The 17,979-nt window shown below is 39.0% G+C and overlaps 1 protein-coding gene and 1 pseudogene across 6 annotated transcripts in view; one reads left to right on the top strand and one right to left on the bottom strand.

The window, feature by feature from the left end:
- The window catches only part of ZNF451 (zinc finger protein 451), a 91,674-nt gene that overhangs the window by 57,862 nt on the left and 15,833 nt on the right, over positions 1-17,979 (top strand). For 5 of the 6 annotated variants that reach the window (XM_037056327.1, XM_037056330.1, XM_037056332.1 and 2 more), the window contains one exon: positions 8,346-8,411. The exons of the other annotated variant lie outside the window; for it this stretch is intronic. In XM_037056327.1, coding sequence (XP_036912222.1) covers positions 8,346-8,375 — 30 coding nt within the window. In that variant the 3' untranslated portion in view covers positions 8,376-8,411. The remainder of the gene's footprint in view (positions 1-8,345; positions 8,412-17,979) is intronic. 6 annotated transcript variants of the gene reach the window in all.
- On the bottom strand, positions 6,259-8,261 carry LOC118993802 (high mobility group protein B1-like; annotated as a pseudogene).

The following is a 17,979-nucleotide window of genomic DNA, read 5'->3' as shown; positions in this document are numbered from 1 at the left end:
TTTGCAAATAGTAGAGTCACAGTTCCTGCTAAGAAATGGTATTTAATATGTATTGGGACTTAGAAAATCTCTCAATCTCCACAAATACTATAATTGTTCTTGGACCTTTAGGGTAATTTAAGTTACCACAAGAATGCCAGGATAGCTTCTTAGCATAGTGTTCCTACCTTAAGGTTTGACAACTGGACAGTTTCTTAAAGCACTGTGGTTTTCTGGGAGGAGTCAGTGGACCTTTTGAGAATCTGGCCAAAGCTTTCTCTGCCTTTTTCCCTAAAAATGAATATGTAGACACAATATCGGGTACAGTTTCAGGAGATTTGTGATCTCAAGTCTCCTGGTTACCAACCAACCAACCTGTACAACTCTTATCTTTAGGATATGTCAAAAGTTCATAATATAAGTAACATAAAATAGAAGCTCTCCCATATTTATCATTATTTTATAAGGAATCTGGCAACTTTTTTCAGGCTTTTAAAATCATCATAGATAAATGATATAAGTTTGAATCTCTTATTACTGTTTTTTAACTTTCTGAGATTTTCATCATTAGGACCAGCATGTGATTATTTTGTTAGATTGTAGCTTCCTGTTGAAACAGAATCTGTTGAATAGTGTCAGGAGAATCAGTGATCTTATAGTATTTTATATTTTGAGAATTTAATTTTTGCTAATTTTTCAGCTAATTGAAAGTTTTTTTCAGGAGGTAATTATCTCAGTAAACATAGAGATATTCAGAGTTGCTGTTTCATATTTGGCTGTTCAGTCATTTGGCCATAACGTGCCACTCCTTCGCTGGGTAGGAAGCAGGCAGGTAGGTAAGAATAACAGCTTTAATGCTGGCACTTTTTTAGATCTCTGACCTGGTTAGTTAAGGTAGATCAATTATTCTTTGTAGCAGGGTGAGCCTTTATACTGATTTTGAGATTTAAATGTGTCATGGTTTTTGCCCTATAAATTCTCTCCTAAGCATCAGGGTTTTTGCACCAAACTTTTTATTAGAGCTATAATATAGGAAGATATTTATATCTTTCTACAAATATTTAGAGATATTTACCTCTTAGTTGATGCCCTTGGCCGCCTTATCCTACATCAGTTCTATTTTATAACACACTTATCTTCACTTCTTTAAAACTTGCCAAGACACATGGATCCTTTAAAAATGGTCATCTTAATCAGAGAAGCCAGGGAGATGCTCTTCTTCTAGACCTTTCACTCTTTTTTTTTTTTTGAGATTTGAAATTTTTTAAAGGATTTTTTCATTGTTATTCTGTTATAGCTGTCCCAGTTTTTTCCCCTTTGCCCTCCTCTGCCAGCCCACCCTCCACTCCCACAGTCAATCCCCCCACTGTTGTCCATGTCTGTGGGTCATTCGTATATGCTCTTTAACTAGTCCTCTCCTTCTTTCCACCATTATCCCCCTCCCAACTCCCCTCTGGTCATTATCAGTCTGTTCCTTGTTTCCATGCCTCTGGTTCCATTTTGTTCATTAGTTTATTTTGTTCATTAGATGCCTCTTACAGGTGAGATCATAGGGTATTTGTGCTTCATCAGCTGGCTTACTGGAGAATATTATGCTAAGTGAAATAAGCCAGCCATATAGACTTTTTACATTTTATTCACAAATATGTTGATCCCAAGCCTCATGTTTCAAAAATGTAAATGTACCTTTTCACATAAATGCTCTATTTTATTTATCTTTAATCCTCAGTGGAGGACATTTTTTCATTGCTTTTAGAGAGGGGTAGCATCAGAGAGCGAAACATTGACCTGAAAGAGAAACTTCAGTTGGTTGCCTCCCATATGTGACCCAGCCGGACCAAACCTGCAACTTAGGCAGGTGCCCTGAGGGGGAATTGTACCTGCACTTTTCAGTATACAGGATGGCGCTCCAACCAACTGAGCCGCACTGGCCAGGGCAAATGTTGTTTGAGAGCAAAGAAAGGGAACTAACCTTTATTCAGGACTTACTATGTGCCAGCTACCAGACTAGCTGCTTTTTATATTTGTAGTATTTGGGGATGTTTAAAGAACTTCTTCCAATGTTATTTAATCCTCTTTGTGATCCTATGAGTTAGTGTGTGTTAGGTGACCCCATTTCATAGGTGAGGAAGCAGAGGTCCAGGAAAGGTAAAAATAAGCTACGTGCGACCACATGTGTTTTTCTCTTCCTCAGCATCACTAATACAAATAACTGATTTTATGATGTAGAGAGAAACCAGGGTGAATTAATTGTTTCAACATGTCCTCAAAGAATGAAGACGAGAGTTGCTTTGCTGCATTTTAACGTTTGAAGAATCAGTTCAGTAAAGATATCAAATATGAGAGATATTTTTTAAAGTAACATTCAGGAAAATGTGGATCTTTTATTTTCCCCCCCAAAAGAAAAAGATTTGATTGTGGGTTTTGGTACTTAAAAAAGGAATCTGCCTATTCGTCAGACATAGCCAAGGAAAGTTCAGCATTATAAGATCCCTCGGATCTTTTGTCTCATAATTAAACGGTTAAGCCCCATTTTCTTTTTTTGCGACTGTAGAAATTCAGCCTACATGTGATGAGTACATGCTGAGTTATAGAAACCACGCAAGCACCATTTTTCATTTACTTTGTATGATATTGCTACCCTTCTTGTAATACATCCTCCATAAAATTAAATGACTGCGCTTGTTTAGAATACACTGACCATACATTCTAAGGTTTTTTTGTTTGTTTTACTTTCCAAAGTGTTGGATTATTGCATCTTCCTCAGCCAAACTTCTTGATTGAATTTGAATTACAGTTTTTCACTATTTCATTGGTGATGACTATTGCTTACATAAAAAAATTTTGTGTGCTTTTAATGAGCTTTTTATATAATAGAACTGGACCATATCTTGTAGCTTAGCTGAAAAACTATCTTGATTAATGTAATCAACAAGATTTTCTTACTTTTATTTTTTAATTTATCCTTTTTTAAAATTGTATTTTATTGATTATGCTATTACACTTTTCCTGATGTCCCCCCCTTTGTCCCCCTCTACAAAGCAAACCCCACTCCCTCAAGCAGTCCCCACACCATTGTTCATGTCCATGGGTCATGTGTATAAGTTCTTTGGCTACTCCATTTCCTGTACTGTGCATCACCGTGGCTATTCTGGAACTACCCATTTGTACTTCTTAATCCCCTCACTTCTTTACTCATTTTCCCCATTCCCCCTCCTTTCTGGCAACCTTCTGGTAACTAACTTTTCTCTTGCTTTAAAGAGTCTCCCTTTGTCTTTAACCTTTGGCATTTTAATTACGATGTGTCTTGGAGAGGGCCTCTTTGCATCCATCTTAACTGGGACCCTCTGTGCTTCCTGGATTTCCATGTCTGTCTCCACCAAACCAGGGAGTTTTCTTTCACAATTTTTTCAGACAGAGTTCCAATTTCTTGCTGTTTCTCTTCTTCTGGCACTCCTTTGAGGTAAATGTTGGACCTTTTACACTTGTCTTAGCTTATGCTGTCCTCATTTTGGGGGATTCTTTTTTCTTCTTGTTGCTATGCATAGTTGTTTTTTGGTTCCTTATGTTCCAAATCATTGATTTGATTCTCGGCTTCATCCATTCTACTGTTGTTTCCCTGTGAATTGTTCTTTGTTTCAGTTAGTGTATCCTTTGTTTCATACTGGATCTTTTTTATGCTGTCGGAGTTCTCACTGTGTTTCTTGAGCTTCCTTATAAGCAGTGTTTTGAACTCTGCATCTGATCCATTGCTTATCTCCATGTCGTTGAGCTCTTTCCCTGGAGTTTTGATCTGTTCTTTCATTTGGGTCATGTTTCTTTGTCTCCTCATTTTGGCAGCCTCTCTGTGTTTGTTTCTATGTATTATGTAGAGCTGCTTTGACTCAGTGTCTTCATAGTATGGTCTAATATAGTAACTGTCCTGTCATTCCGATGGCACACTCTCCCCTATCACCCAAGCTGGGTACTCTAGGTATATCCTTTTTGTGGGCTGAATACACCCTCCTCTTGTAGTTGAGCCTTGGTTGCTATTGGCAGATCAATGGGAGGGATTTACCCAGGCCAGTCAGCTTCAAGGACTGGTTGTGATTACCACCCTCCACCCTCCACGGAGGATCAGCTGTGCTGGTGGCTGGTTGGAGGGTGATGGTTCTTCAGCATGGTCCGTAGCTGTCCTCTGGGTCCATTGCCCCTGGGGTTTCCTGGGTGGTACAGGCCAAGGTCAGCCTCCATCTGTGTTTTGCCTGGGTCACCCTGCCTGAGCTGTAAAGCAATCTGAGATGGCTGCTACTTGTGCTGAGCTTGGAGATTTCCAGGTAAAGCCAAGCTGTGACTCTAATCTAGCTGCTGCTAGGGCTCACTGAAGCCAATTGTTGCTTGTTTGATAGGATTTAAGAGCCAAGTGAGTCATTCTTATGGAAAAGGTTGGATGGGGTAGAGCCTTTTTGTATCTCCAAGGTGAGTGACACAGTGTTAGCCAGGTTGATGGAGTCTCAGATACGGCATCAGCCTACCAGCTCTGTTTAGGGGAGGGCTCAGCAAAGGGACAGTGGCCTCTGTTTTCCCCAATTCCTGACACTTTAGTCTTTCCCTGTATGCCACTGGTGCCCTTCAAGCTGCCACCCTGGTGCTGCAGCTCAGAGGGAGCGAGTCTGAGTAGCTGAGTCCATGTGTGGGTTCCCCAAGAGTAACTCTCTGGGACTCCAGCAGCCTCCTCCACTTACTCAATGCCCACTGGTTTTCACAGCCCGAAGCTGTGGGGACATATCTTCCTGGCACTGGAATCCTGTACTGGGGGGCCTGGTGTGGGTCTGAGATTCCTTGCTCCTGAGATATCCATCCAGAATGTTTATCCACATGGGTGTGGGCCAGCATGTTCCACCTCCACGCCCCTTCTACCAGTGTGGAGGGATGTGTGTTCTTCAATTCCGTAGTTGTCAGACTTCCATTCAACTCGATTTCTGACATTCCCGAGTGATGGTTGTTCTGCATTTTAGTTTTAATTTTGATGTGGTTGTGCAAATAGGCAAGCCATGTTTGCCTGCATTGCCATCTTGACCAGAAGCTAAGATTTTAAAGATATTTTTATATATTCAATAGTTTATAGTTCTTAAATATCCTCATCACAGTTTTATGCAAAGTATTAACTCATCTAGAATACTTTTTCTTAGGTAATACAAGGATGAACTTGAGCCTAAGCTGTTATGTATTAGTGAATTTGAGTTGATGCATTTTACTATGCTTCAGGATAATTTTTTGAATCTGAACACTCTCTTTGGACTATCTGGTTTATAGGCCTAGAACATTTTTGTATCTATTTTGTTTGTGTCTTTGGGAATGTGTGGGGGGTAGGCATTAAGCATAGTTAGCATCTATAGAATCATAACAATTAGGCAGATTTTAAAAGCCTTCTTAAAAACTGAATGTAAAAGTCCACCCATGCTGTGAAAGTACGGATGACTGAAGCAGCAGAAAGCTCTGTGGGATAGGCATCATATGAAATAATGTTGAACTTCATTCTAAAAGTTTATCTCCCTGTTGTTTCCTCAGCCTGTTAATAAAATTGTAGTTTGTTGCTTTGGACACCACCCCCAAAACATGTGTTATAATTCTGTGCAAAGTACTGAAAATATGAAATAATTCTGTGCTACTGGTGGAGCTGATTGAGGCAAAGGAAACCATTTTTCATTTTTGCAACCTAGTGTCAAGTTAACCCTCAAAATTCAAACCTACAGTTTTACCTTAGGCATTGTATGCAATGATGAATATTTTAATAAAAAATTGTATTTACTTAGCATTCATAATGTCAATAAAACAGCTGCAATTTTTTTTTACAATTACAGAGTGGTATTGTTAACAGAACAATTATTTCATATAAACTGCGTCAGCTGAAGATGATAGAGCTGCCATCCTCATATATAACTAATTTGTGCCCTGCACTAACAAGAACTGTCTCTAAATGTCCCTGCCCATTTACAGCCCCCAGACAGTACCAGGCAAAGGCAGTGGCTATTGAAAATACCACCAGGTCAGGCCTCTCTAAAGACACATTCGGTAGTATGTTAACTATAAAAAAGACACTGTACAGTGTAAAGACAAACTGTACACAGTGTTACATTTCCATTTTTTTCTTTAAATGGAGTGAGTTGTATAAAGGAGGGTGAAATGCTTTATAGACAAGAAAAAAACTGTACTACAACCAACTTTTTCATCAGCATCTTCATTCTACTACTCTTCACCTTCCTCTTCCACCTCTCCTTTTTCTTGCTTTTTTCAGCTTTACTTCCTTGCTGCATCAGGCTTCCCTATAGCTCAATGTGCTTCGGTCTCCATTCCATATTTCTCTTCTAGCTTAGCCACCTTCTTTTCATCAGGCTGCCTGTCCTCTGCAGCAGTGTGACTCCACATCTCTCCCAGCTTCTCTGCAGCATCCCCAATGCGTAGGCTGAGGGGCCCTCCTTTGATTTGGGGACAATGCTCAGAACAAAACAAGAAGAAGACTGAAGGAGGCCTCTTGGGTGCATTGGGATCCTTGAACCTTTTGGTTTCCCTTTTAGGAGGGATAATAAGCTTTCATTTCTCTTTCATAATGGACCTTGTCTGCTTTGCCATGTCTTCAGATTTTTTCTTTTCTTTTTAGCAAACATGGTCTTCTACTTCTCTGAGCATCTAATAGAAAACTATGAAGCAGACTTAAACATCTGGGTGCTTCTTCATGTGCTTCTCTCAGCAAGTGTGCACAGAGAGAGCCTGTGATGATTTTTTGCCTCTCGGTTTCATAGGATCTCCTTTGCCTGCATCTACTCAGTCTTCCTCAGTGAACACAGAGTTGCCCGGTGTGGGTCTGGCTCACCCTTGCCCTGGCATGCTGTTTCTGTGGAGTTCAGTGTACTGCAGTGGCTCAGTAATGAATTGTTTAAGCCAGTTAAGACGTGCTTCTTTTGACTGGCCTTGACCTTGAATTAGAATAACAGAAAGCTTGGGTATTTTATCTTTGTACCTGATGTTTTAAGACTTAATTTGTTCTTCAAATTGTAACTGTAATGTTTTATTTTCCTAAAACATTGCTTGAAATACTTGAAGTAGCAGATATATATAACAGAGTGCAGAAAAAAACAATAGTATTTTTGCTGGAATGGCAAAAAATAACTTGTAAGAACAAATTTTTGCTGCAAAACAATGTGAGGGGTATATAGTGATTTTTATAAACGTTATAAATCTTTAATTTTTAAATATGTATCTTATGTTTTTATGTATTTCCAGAGAAGCAAATGTGTCCATTTGGCTTGTATTTTGTTACTTAAACCTTGTTCAGTGACTCTGAGGTATACACAGGGTGGGGCAGGAGTAGGTTTACAGTTTGTATGGAAAATAATACAGTAGTTAATAAATAATAACATTAGAATAAACTCTGTTTTGCATACTCATAACTATAAGCCTACTTTTGCCCTACCCTGCTGTGTGTGTATGTGTAATATAATTGTAATTAAAGTAATAAGCCAAGCCCTGGCTGGTGTGGCTCCAGGGACTGAGCACTGTCCTCAGAACCAAAGGGTCACCAGTCTGATTCCCGGTCAGGGCACATGCCTGAGTTGCAGGGCAGGTCCCCAGTAGATGGCGCACAAGAGGCAACCACACTTAATGTTTCTCTCCCTCTCTTTTTCCCTCCCTTCCCCTCTCTCAAAATAAATAGTACCTAAATCTTTTTAAAAAATAAATAAAGGAATAAGCCTGAAAGCCAAATATTAGGTCACTGATAGACCATGGTTCAGATTTTAAGTGACTTTTGCAATACTTGGTCAGTCATGTCATTTTTTTAAAGGCTTAGATCTCATTATGAAAGCATGTAAGAAGGCATCAGATAAATGCCATGCAGAGGCAATGTTCATGAAATCCTGCCGTCTATAGAAATGAATGCATATGATATTCAAGATACAGGAGAATTTTATCTAGCACCAAAATTTTAAGATGGTTTTATGCAAGTGAAACTTTGGAGTTTATTTGCCAGATCCAAGTAAATGTACTAACTTTTTAAAATTTAGTTTTCTTAAATACTTGAATTTTCTATTTCCTCAACAGTTATGTTAAAAGAACTTTCAAATAATATTTTTGAATATAGAACTAAAATTGAAATGGCCTCCTTTGTTTATTCTTTATTTATCCTTGGTTTAAGTAATGTAATTTGATAGTGTTTTTAAAAACGGAAAACATACAACCCTAAAGGGAAAGTGATATACTACTGATGAGTTGTAATTACTGATCTTCAGTACGGGAGAAGTCATTGATGATGTTCTTTGAGAATACATAAGTTATGGCACCATAATTTCTTCATAAATACATTTGCATTTATTTTTTCTGCCTCACAGAATGTGACAGTGATGACAACCTGGGCATAAAAAGTGCTCCAGCAGAAGAATTCAGATCCACAGAAGGTAACCTAATATAATAATTAATCCTTTCCCTACTTGATTGGATCTTGCGTGTGTCCCCCCCCCACCTGTTCATCTCCTGTACTTCCTCCTACCTACAAGGTAAAAATAGTTGTTAACTTGTTCAAAGGATAGTTTGTATTTTCTCATGTAAGGTGATTTAGTGATAATAACAAATTAGGAGGCTAGAACAAGAATCAGCCAGTTATGGCCCTTGGACCAAATCCAGGCCACTACCTGGTTTTGTAAATAGGTTTTGTTAGAACTCACTCTTGTTTGAGTATTCACTGTATCGTTCGTTGTTTTACATGACAAGAGCAAGGTTGAGTAGCTGTTACACAAACTGTATGATTAACCCCTCCAAGCCTAAAATAATTATTTTCTGACCCTTTGCACAAAAACTTTGCTAATCCCTGGGCTAGGAGTAGATTTCAGGTTTTTGATTTGTACTTAATTTTGAGGAGTATTAAAATAAGAATGTTAAAAGTTATGCAGAAGAAATATGAAAGCAAGCACTTACATCCAAATATCAATGGGCTATTTCTACAAATTAAAATTTTCCCCTTTCTTCAGAGAAAATCTACTTATTTCCTTCCACAGATTAAGGAGAAACTTTTGTGTTACTTTACAGCAAATAATTTACTGACTAGACCACTATTTGGCTGTGTCATAGTCCCATTTTTGTACTTTGGTTTTTCCAAAAGATGTTGCCTTTAAATAACCATGGGGAAAAAATGAAGCAACAGATTGTAGAAAACACTTGAAGCTTCACTGAAGAGGTTGAAACATTAGCATTGGCCTCTGTGACATAAAGGACAACAGTAGGAGTGAGAATGTGGGGAACAGAAAGTGAGGAGGGAAAGGTGGCCGAACATGCACAGACAGATGGTTTGGCTCGTTTGTTTCGGGTGTGTTTGCTTGGTCTCTCACATAAAAAAAATTAGTTTGGCTACTAGCGTGCTAGAACCTTATATCATTAGGAGCTGGGGAATTTGAGTCTGGCAGTGGAGTCGATTCATCCACTCAGTGAAGGGGTGAAACACTCATCTCTCTCTCTCATAGCCAGAATTCACTGGTTAAACAAAGGTCGCAGTAAATCTACAGCCTGACTGGGAGCAAGCTTTTTGACCAGTTGTCTTCACCAGCATGGTCCGGCAAGGTCTAGCTCAGTGCTTAGCAGTCATGTAATAATAAACTCATAAAGTTCATTTGTTTAATTTTAAACAAAACCTGCCAGCTAAGTTGTTTACCAAGGCCACTAAGAGATAAACACCAGTGGGACATCTAAGTAGTTCAGGCTTTGCAACCTTTAGTTGCCACCCATGACTAATCCTATAGAAAATGCCAGACAAAATTACAGCTTTTAAATAGCCACACTTTGGAAGGCTTCGCAGTTTTGTGGGCTCCTAGCTAGGACAAAAATCTGAGATGTATGTACTGAATGTATATCAAGAGTTTCTAGCATTTTATTATCTTATGTAATGAATTTTATGGTTTCGGGGTTTGGACAGGTTTTGTATTTTGTGATTCTTTAGTTCAGAAAAAGGGTTATTGTGAAAGGGTGAAAGAGAAGGTACTTTAAACTTTTAAGTAGTTGTCATATAAGGGGTGGGCATAATGCTTTAACTCCAAGAAAAATCAAAGGGTGTTGTTATGTGTGTGTTGTCTTTCATTTCCTGATTTCTGGATAATGTATACAATGAAAGTGAGAGCACACAGTGTTCTATGTAAGTTAAGGAATCTGGCATTTTTCTGTAATACCCTTTCTTTCCCCCTTTCCTTTTCACCCAACAAGAACTAACTTAAAGATCATCTTTTAGTTTGAATCATACATTTGTCATTTCTGTAGACAATTTTGAATCATACATAATTGTCATTTCTATAGGCAATTTCGTCTCTTCCAGATTTTCCATCCTTACAGAGAGCTAATTCCTACCTCTGAGGCTCCCTCTGTACCATACCAAATGGTACCAAATGGTATGGTACAGAAAAAAATTTCTGCCTGTGTTTCTCATCTCCGTTGAATTATGAGCTCCTCAGAGGATAGGATCATGTTTTATTTTCTTTAACAGGATCTTACAGAGTTCGGCAGTAAATGATTGGTTATTATTGAATGAGTAAGCCTGTAACAAACTTAAAACATGTTAGAGCTACCAACACCCATCTCTGTAGTTGGATTAGGGAAATTAAGACAGAGGCCGTTTGATTGGTGATTTTGTTGACCCAGTACCATGAAAGCAAAGTGGTATCTAGTCCAGACCTGATAGCAAAACTCAAAAAAGCTCACATAACTTCCTACATTTCTCCTCCTACCCTTCCCAACACAACACCATAAATGCCTGACAAATGGTGGTAGAAGTCAGGATAAATCTGCACGTGGCTTTTTGCCTTGAGGAAAGGTAGATTCCCTTATCATCTCCATCTCCCTGCCCCCAATCTGCCCTCGCCATGATTTGTCATATCCTTTGCTGCTGTCTGAAGACCATCAGTCTCTGACTACCCAAGCCAATCATAAAGATCCTTCATAAGCTATTTTGCATACAAGATGGGAAATAGAGGCCAAGTAGTGTTGTGTTAGAGTAAAGACTTAGGGTTTGGAACTGCCTGGGTTGGAACTTAGTTCTTCCACTTATAAGTTATGTCTTATAATATTGGGAAAGTCACTTAATTCACTGTATGTTAGTTTTCTCATTTTAAAGATGGAAATACTGGTATACCTATTGTACTAGAGTAACCTGTCACAAGGTATTGGTTGCTGCTGCAGTTATTGTAATTCTTGATCATCATTACCCATTGTTACCTGCATGTGAGGTCTGCTCCGTGTAGATACACCTACTAAACAGAGGTGTTCTGACTCAAATCTCTAAAAAAGAAAGAGGGCAGCTTTTTGTGGATGGTTGCCAGTGCAAAACCATCTTTCTGTAAATGTCAGCAATTTGTCTTAGAGTTCCTTCAGTTAATAGCAGTTATCAATATAATTATTAATATTAGTGTAGCAGCAGTAAAAGTCCATATCATGGCCAGTTTAAAAACCAAAGAAAGGATAAAAGACTAGTATGTTAATTTTTTAATTCCGTTAATGTGTATGAACTGCTTTTAATCTTAACAACTTGTAAAAGCCAGAATATTCTCTCCATTTTACACAAAAACTTAGTCCTCTAAACTGGTGATTTCACCCTTTTTTATCTCATGGGGTACAGAAAGTAATTACTAAAATTCTGTGGTACACAAAATTTATATTTTTTGCTGATCTGACCAAAAAAAGTAGTTGTAATTTCGATTAATTCACATCAAATGGTGATTGTTGTGTTGCCTATTGTCATTTCTTTTTTATTTGACAGTCTAAGGGAAAAGAGGTCGGTGCCCCTGAGTGAATAGTCAGGTGTTGTGTGTTTTAACAATTCTTGTAGCACACCAATTGTAAATCACTGTTCTGAACATTAAGTATTTCATTAATTTGCTTTCAGATTCACAGCCACAAAATGATTGGGGCATGATTTGTAAATAGGTCTTCCAACTCCTATTACTGGATTCTTTCTCATTGCCATAATGACTTCTCTTTCAAAGAGAATGAAATGAAGTAGAGACAATGGAGAGTAAGAGAAACATAGATTTAATCACAGAAAAGAAAAACAAAGACATACTTCCCACGAGTGTTCTTTATTTCTTCATATAGCTTGGAGTTACTGTCTAATATTTTGTTGTTTCAACCTGAAGGATTACCTTTGTGTTTCTTTTGGGGCAGGTCTACTAATAACAAACTCCCTTAGATATTTGTTAATCTGGGATTGTCTTTATGTTTCCTCACTCTTGAAGATTGGTGTTGCTGGATATAGACATTTTTCTTTTCTTTCAGCACTTTAAATGTTACCTCACTGATTTCTGTCCTCTATGGTTTTTGATTAGAAAGAAATAGCAATTAATCTTACTGAGGATGTCTTATATGTGAGAAAATGCTTTCTCTCTTGCTGCTTCTATTGTTTTTAGCTTTTTGACCATTTGACTATAATGTGTCTCAGTGTGGGTCTCTGATTTTCTCCTCCTTGGAGTTGGAGTTTGTTGAGCTTCTTGGATGTATAGGTTTATATCTTTCATCAAATCTGGGATATTTATGGCCATTACTTTTTCAAATATTTTTCCTGCCCCTGTCTTCTCTGTGTGGGACCCTGATAATGTGTATCTGCAGCCCTTCAGTGTCACCTCAGAGGTCCCTTCAGCTCTGCTTACTTTCCTTTCTGTTCTTCTAACCAGGTAAATTATCTTCAAGTTTGCTGATTCTTTTTTTCCCCCTGCTTAAATTTGTTAAACTCTTGTAACAAATTTTTCATTTTAGTTGTACTTTTTAGCTCCAAAATTTCTATTTGGTAGTCTTTCACAATTTCTCTCTTTATTGATGTTCTCATTTTGTTTATATTTTGTTTTTCTGGTTTTTCTTGTCCATGGCTTACTGCTTAGAACATTTTTAAGATAGTGGGTTTAAAGTTTTTGTCTAGTAAGTCCAATGTCTAGGTGTCCTTAGGCACAGTTTAATCCATTATTTTCCTCTTCATATAAGCCATACTTTCCCATTCCTTTGTATTCTTTGTGTGTGTGTGTTGTTGAAAACTAGATATGCAAAAATTATATGTAGTACTTCTGGAAGTCAGATTTATCTCTTACTGACTTTGCTGTTCTTGATTAACCAAGGTTGTTGCTGTTTATTTCTTTAGTTACTTTTCCCAACTGTTCTTTGCAAGAATAGTATTCCTAGTCATGTTTCATCACTAAAGCCTCTGTTCCTTTCGCATGTGTTCAGCTGTATTTTGACAGAGATTTCCTTATACCAGGAACAACAAAAAGAATTTCTTCAGTGTTTACAGATTGGCTTTGTGCTGGGGCCCTCGGGCACTTAGGCAGGCTTACACTGAGCATACAGATCATCCGTGGTGAAAGCTCGGAGTCTGCTCAGGTAGTTTCTGAGCATGCGTCCTATCTTGAGCATGTCCCCGACTTCCTAAATTCCACAGTACACATAAATGCTTTTGAATGCCCTCATTTTTTTGAAGAAATTTTCTAAATGGCTTTTCCTCCTAGGTATTAGGCAGTCTTAACCATGGTCTCTTGCTCCAGGCTGTAGGCTTTTGTTCACCTTACAATGCCTGCTCCTTTTCTGCCCTGAGTGGGTTCTCAAAGAGGCAGAACGAAGATGAATGCCTGGTGTCAGTCCTTCAGGTAGCCCCAAGAAAGATAAGAACACAAACACAGTAACTTGTGAGTATATTCTGCTGTGCTCCATCTGGAACCAAGGACTAGGGTCCCAGACTAGGAACATGGACTGCTGCCAAGTCGGGGGGGGGGGGGGTTGGGGGCGGAGGGGCAAGGGCAAGTCAGACTGTCACAAGGCTTTTCTACTGTTTTTACATTGTCTTTTTTCTGGTTCAGTATTTGCTTCATTGTTGCGAACCTTTGAGTGTTTTCCAGACTTTTGACAAAGTTGGTTCTAATGGTTTCTGTTTGTGTTTCAGTGTTTCTGTGGGTTTTGGAGCTACCATTTTGCTGAATTTACTCCAAGACTGATTTTATTTCTTTAAATGTTGCATAGAATTCACTGGTACAACTATCTTTGCCTGGAGTCTCATTCTAGGAATTCTTTTGATAATAAATTCATTTTCTTTTATATACATTCATATTTTGTTTCATTTTGTGTCAGTTTTGGAGAATTGAATTTTTCAAGATTTTAGCCCATTTTACCTACTTTGTCAAATGTACCAATGTAAAGTTGTTCATAATAACTATTATATATTTTTATTCCTTTAGATCCCTTGCATTAATATTTGTTTGCTCTAAAGATTGCAATATAATCCTGGCCAGCATGGCTTCTGGTAGGGCATTGTCACTGGTTCAGTTCCCGATTAGGGCTTATCCAAGTTGGGGCATAGGCAAGAGGCAACGATTGATGTTTCCCCCTCACATTGCTGTTTCTCTCCCTCTCTTTCTCCTTCCCTTCCCCTCTCTCTAGAATCAATTTAAAAAAGGACAAAAAATATTTCAAAGATTACATTCATTGCTTTTTACATTATACTCCATTTTATCTAAAATGTAAAGATGTTCCAATACTATAGATCTGTTACCTTCTGCCCGTAAATTTCCATGCTATAGTTTTCATTGTAGTACTCTACATTTATTATAAACTTTGCAGGGAAATGTTCTGTTTTTTGTTTGTTTTTGCTTTAATCAGTGCTGTAAATTTTAAAGGAAGAAAAGAAGAAATATATGGTCTTTCATATTTACTCACATAGTTACAATTTCCAGTGATCTTCCTTCTTTTCAGTAGATTAGATATTTCAACTGGTTTTATTTTACTTCAGCCTAAAGAATTTCTTTTCATTTTATTTAACTCAGTTTTGCTAGTAATGAATATGCTGGTTTTGTTTGTATGAAATCATCTTTATTTTTCCATTAATCTTAAAGGATATTTCCTCTGGCTTAAGGTTCTGGTTGACTAATATTTTTCCCTTCAACACTTTAAAGATCTCATTCCATTATCTTCTGACCTCCATTGTTTGCCTAATTGCATTATTGTTCCCCTGTATGTATTGTGCCAGTTTTTCCTTTAGCTGCTTTAGGTATTTCCTCTTTGTTCTGGGATTTTAAACAGTTTTTGGTAGTATCCCTAGATGTAGTTGTCTTTCTAGTTATCCTACTTGGAGTTTTCTTAGCTCCTTTGTATATCTAAGATCTAGGTTTTCCCCACATATAGAAATTTCCAGTCATTATTTCTTTTTCTTTTTTTTTTAAAGATTTTATTTATTTATATATCTTTAGAGGGGAAGGAGAGAGGGAGAGAAACATCAATGTATGGTTGCCTTTCATGGGTCCTCTGCTGGGAGTTGGCCTGCAGGGAACTGGCCTGCAACCCAGGCATGTGCCCTGACTGGGAATTCAACCGCGATCGTCTGGTTCGCAGGTCCGTGCTCAATCCACTGAGCTACACCAGCCAGGGCCTCTTTTTCTTAAATTATATTTTATTGATTATACTATTCCAGTTGCCCAATTTTTTCATTTCTGCCCCCCTCCATCCAGCACCTCCCACTCCCTCAGGTAGTCCCCCCAGCAGTGTTCATGCCCATGGGTCATGTGTAGGTTCTTTGGCTACTCCATTTCCCATACATCCCCGTGGCTACTCTGTGTTGCCTATTTGTACTTCTTAATCCTCTCAGCTCTTTACCCATTCTACTACAACTCTCTCCTGTCTGGCACCCATCAGAACACTCCGTATCCATGATTCTGTCTCAGTTCTTGTTTGCTTAGTTTATTTTTTAGATTCAATTGTTGATAGATTTGTGTTTATTGCCATTTTATTGTGCATAGTTTTGATCTTCTTTTTCTTAAATAAGTCCCTTTAACATTTCATATAATAATGGTTAGATGATGATGAACTCCTTTAGTTTTTTCTTGTCTGGGAAGCTCTTTATCTGCCCTTCAATTCTAAATGATAGCTCTGCTGGGTAGAGCAATCTTGGCTCTGGGTCCCTGCTTTTCATGACTTTGAATATTTCTTGCCAGTCCCTTCTAGCCTGCAAACTTACTTTTGAGAAAGCGGCTTACAGTGTTATGGGAACTCTCCTGTGGGTAACTAATTGCTTTTCTCTTGATTCTTCTAAGATTCTCTCTTTATCATTTAACCTTTAGCATATTAATTATGATGTGTCTTCGTATGGACCTCTTTGTATCCATCTTGTCTGGGTCTCTCTGTGTTTCCTGGATTTGCATGTCTATTTCCTTCACCAAATCACGGAATTTTTCTTTCCTTGTTTTTTAAAATAGATTTCCAATTTCTTGCTCTTTCTCTTTTCCTCCTGACACCCCTATGAGGTGAATGTAACTGTTGATTGTCCCAGAGGCTGATTACACTATCCTTGTTTTTTTTTTTTTTTTGGATTCTTTTTCTTCTTGTTCCAATTGGTTGTTTTTTGCTTCCTTATGTTCCAAATCATTGATTTAATTCTTGGCTTCATCCACTTCATCTCGTTCTTTTCCTATAAATTGGTCTTTGTTTCAATTAGTGTATCCTTTGTTTCTGACTAGATCTTTTTTATGCTCTTGAGTTCCTCACTGAGTTCCTTGAGCATCCTTATAACCAGTGTTTTGAATTCTGCATCTGATACATTGATTATCTTCATTTTGTTTACTTAGCTCTTTTTCTGGAGTTTTAATCTGTTTTTTCATTTAGCCATGTTTCTTTGTCTCCTCATCTGGCAGCCTCCTTGTTTTTATTTCTATGTTTTAGGTAGAGCTGCTTTGTCTTGGTAACATGGCCTAATGTAGTAGGTGTCCTGTGGGGTCTAGTGGCTGAGCCTGCCCTATCACCCAAGCTGAGTACTAGAGGTGCACCCTTTTTGTGGGCTGAGTACACCCTCCTCTTTTAGTTGAGCCTTTATTGCTGTTGGCAGATCAGCGGGAGGGATTTACTCAGGCCATCAGCTGTAAGGACTGGCTGTGACCACAGACCACCAACCTCCACCTTCTGTGGAGGATCAGCTGTGCAGGAGCAGGGTGGTGGTTCTCTGATATAGTCTGAAGCTGTCCAATGGGTGTGCGGAATCTGGTGGTTCCCAGGTGATGCAGGCCAAGGTCAGCCCCCATTTGTTTTTGCCCAGGGCACCCTGCCTGAGCTGTAAAGCAGTCTGAGATGGCTGCTACTTGTGCTGGGCTTGGAGATTCCCAGACAAAACCAGAATGTGAATCTAGGCTGGTTGCTGCTAGTGCCAGTCCTGGGGCTACTTAGCAAGAGGCACAGGGGCTGAGGGCTCACTGAGGCTAACTGTTGCTTGTTTGAGAGGATTTAGGAAGTTATGAAGCTGAACTAAGATCAGCCATTCACATGGACAAACATGTTGGGTGGAAGCTGGGTGGGATCAAGTCTCTGGGGATCTCCAGGGCAGGGCAAACAGTGTTACCCAGGTTGATAGTCTCAAATACGTCAGCATCCTGCCAGCTCTAGGGCTCTGTGGAGGGGAGGGTTCAGAAAAGGCACTATGGCCTCTGCCTCCCTTTCTGTGGGGGGGGAAGCTGCCCCCCAGCTCTTGCCTCGATGCCAGACACCTCAGTAACTCTCTGTACACCACTGGTGCCTTTCTAGCTCCTACCTGGTGCTGGAGCTCAGAGGGAGTGAGTCTGAGTCCATGTGTGGGTTAAGAGAATCTTCTCTGTACTCCAGCAGTTTCTTCCATAGAATGAATCCCTGCTGATTTCTGTGGCTACAAGTTGTGAGGACTTATCTTCCTGGCACTGGAACCCTGAGCTGGGGGCCCTGGTGTGGGGCTGAGGCCCCTCGCTCCTGAGGTAACCCTTCCAAATTTTTATCCATCACACCTGGATGTGGGAGTAACCCGGTCCCATGTCTCTGTCCTCTTTCCAGTCTGCATGGATGTGGTTTCTTTAATTCCACAGTTGTCAGACTTCCATCCAACTCGATTTTTGGTGGTTCTGAGTGATGGTTTTCTACCTTATAGTGGTAATTTTGATGTGGTTGTGTGAGGAAGTGAGCTGTATTTACCTCTGCTACCATCTTGACCAGAAGTCCTCATTA

This window comes from Sturnira hondurensis, unplaced genomic scaffold, assembly GCF_014824575.4.
Source record: "Sturnira hondurensis isolate 20B ecotype Veracruz unplaced genomic scaffold, ASM1482457v3 Scaffold0008908, whole genome shotgun sequence".
Taxonomy (NCBI): Eukaryota; Metazoa; Chordata; class Mammalia; order Chiroptera; family Phyllostomidae; genus Sturnira; species Sturnira hondurensis.
The sequence above is the reverse complement of the archived record's forward strand: the minus strand, read 5'-3'. Positions and strand labels throughout refer to the sequence as shown.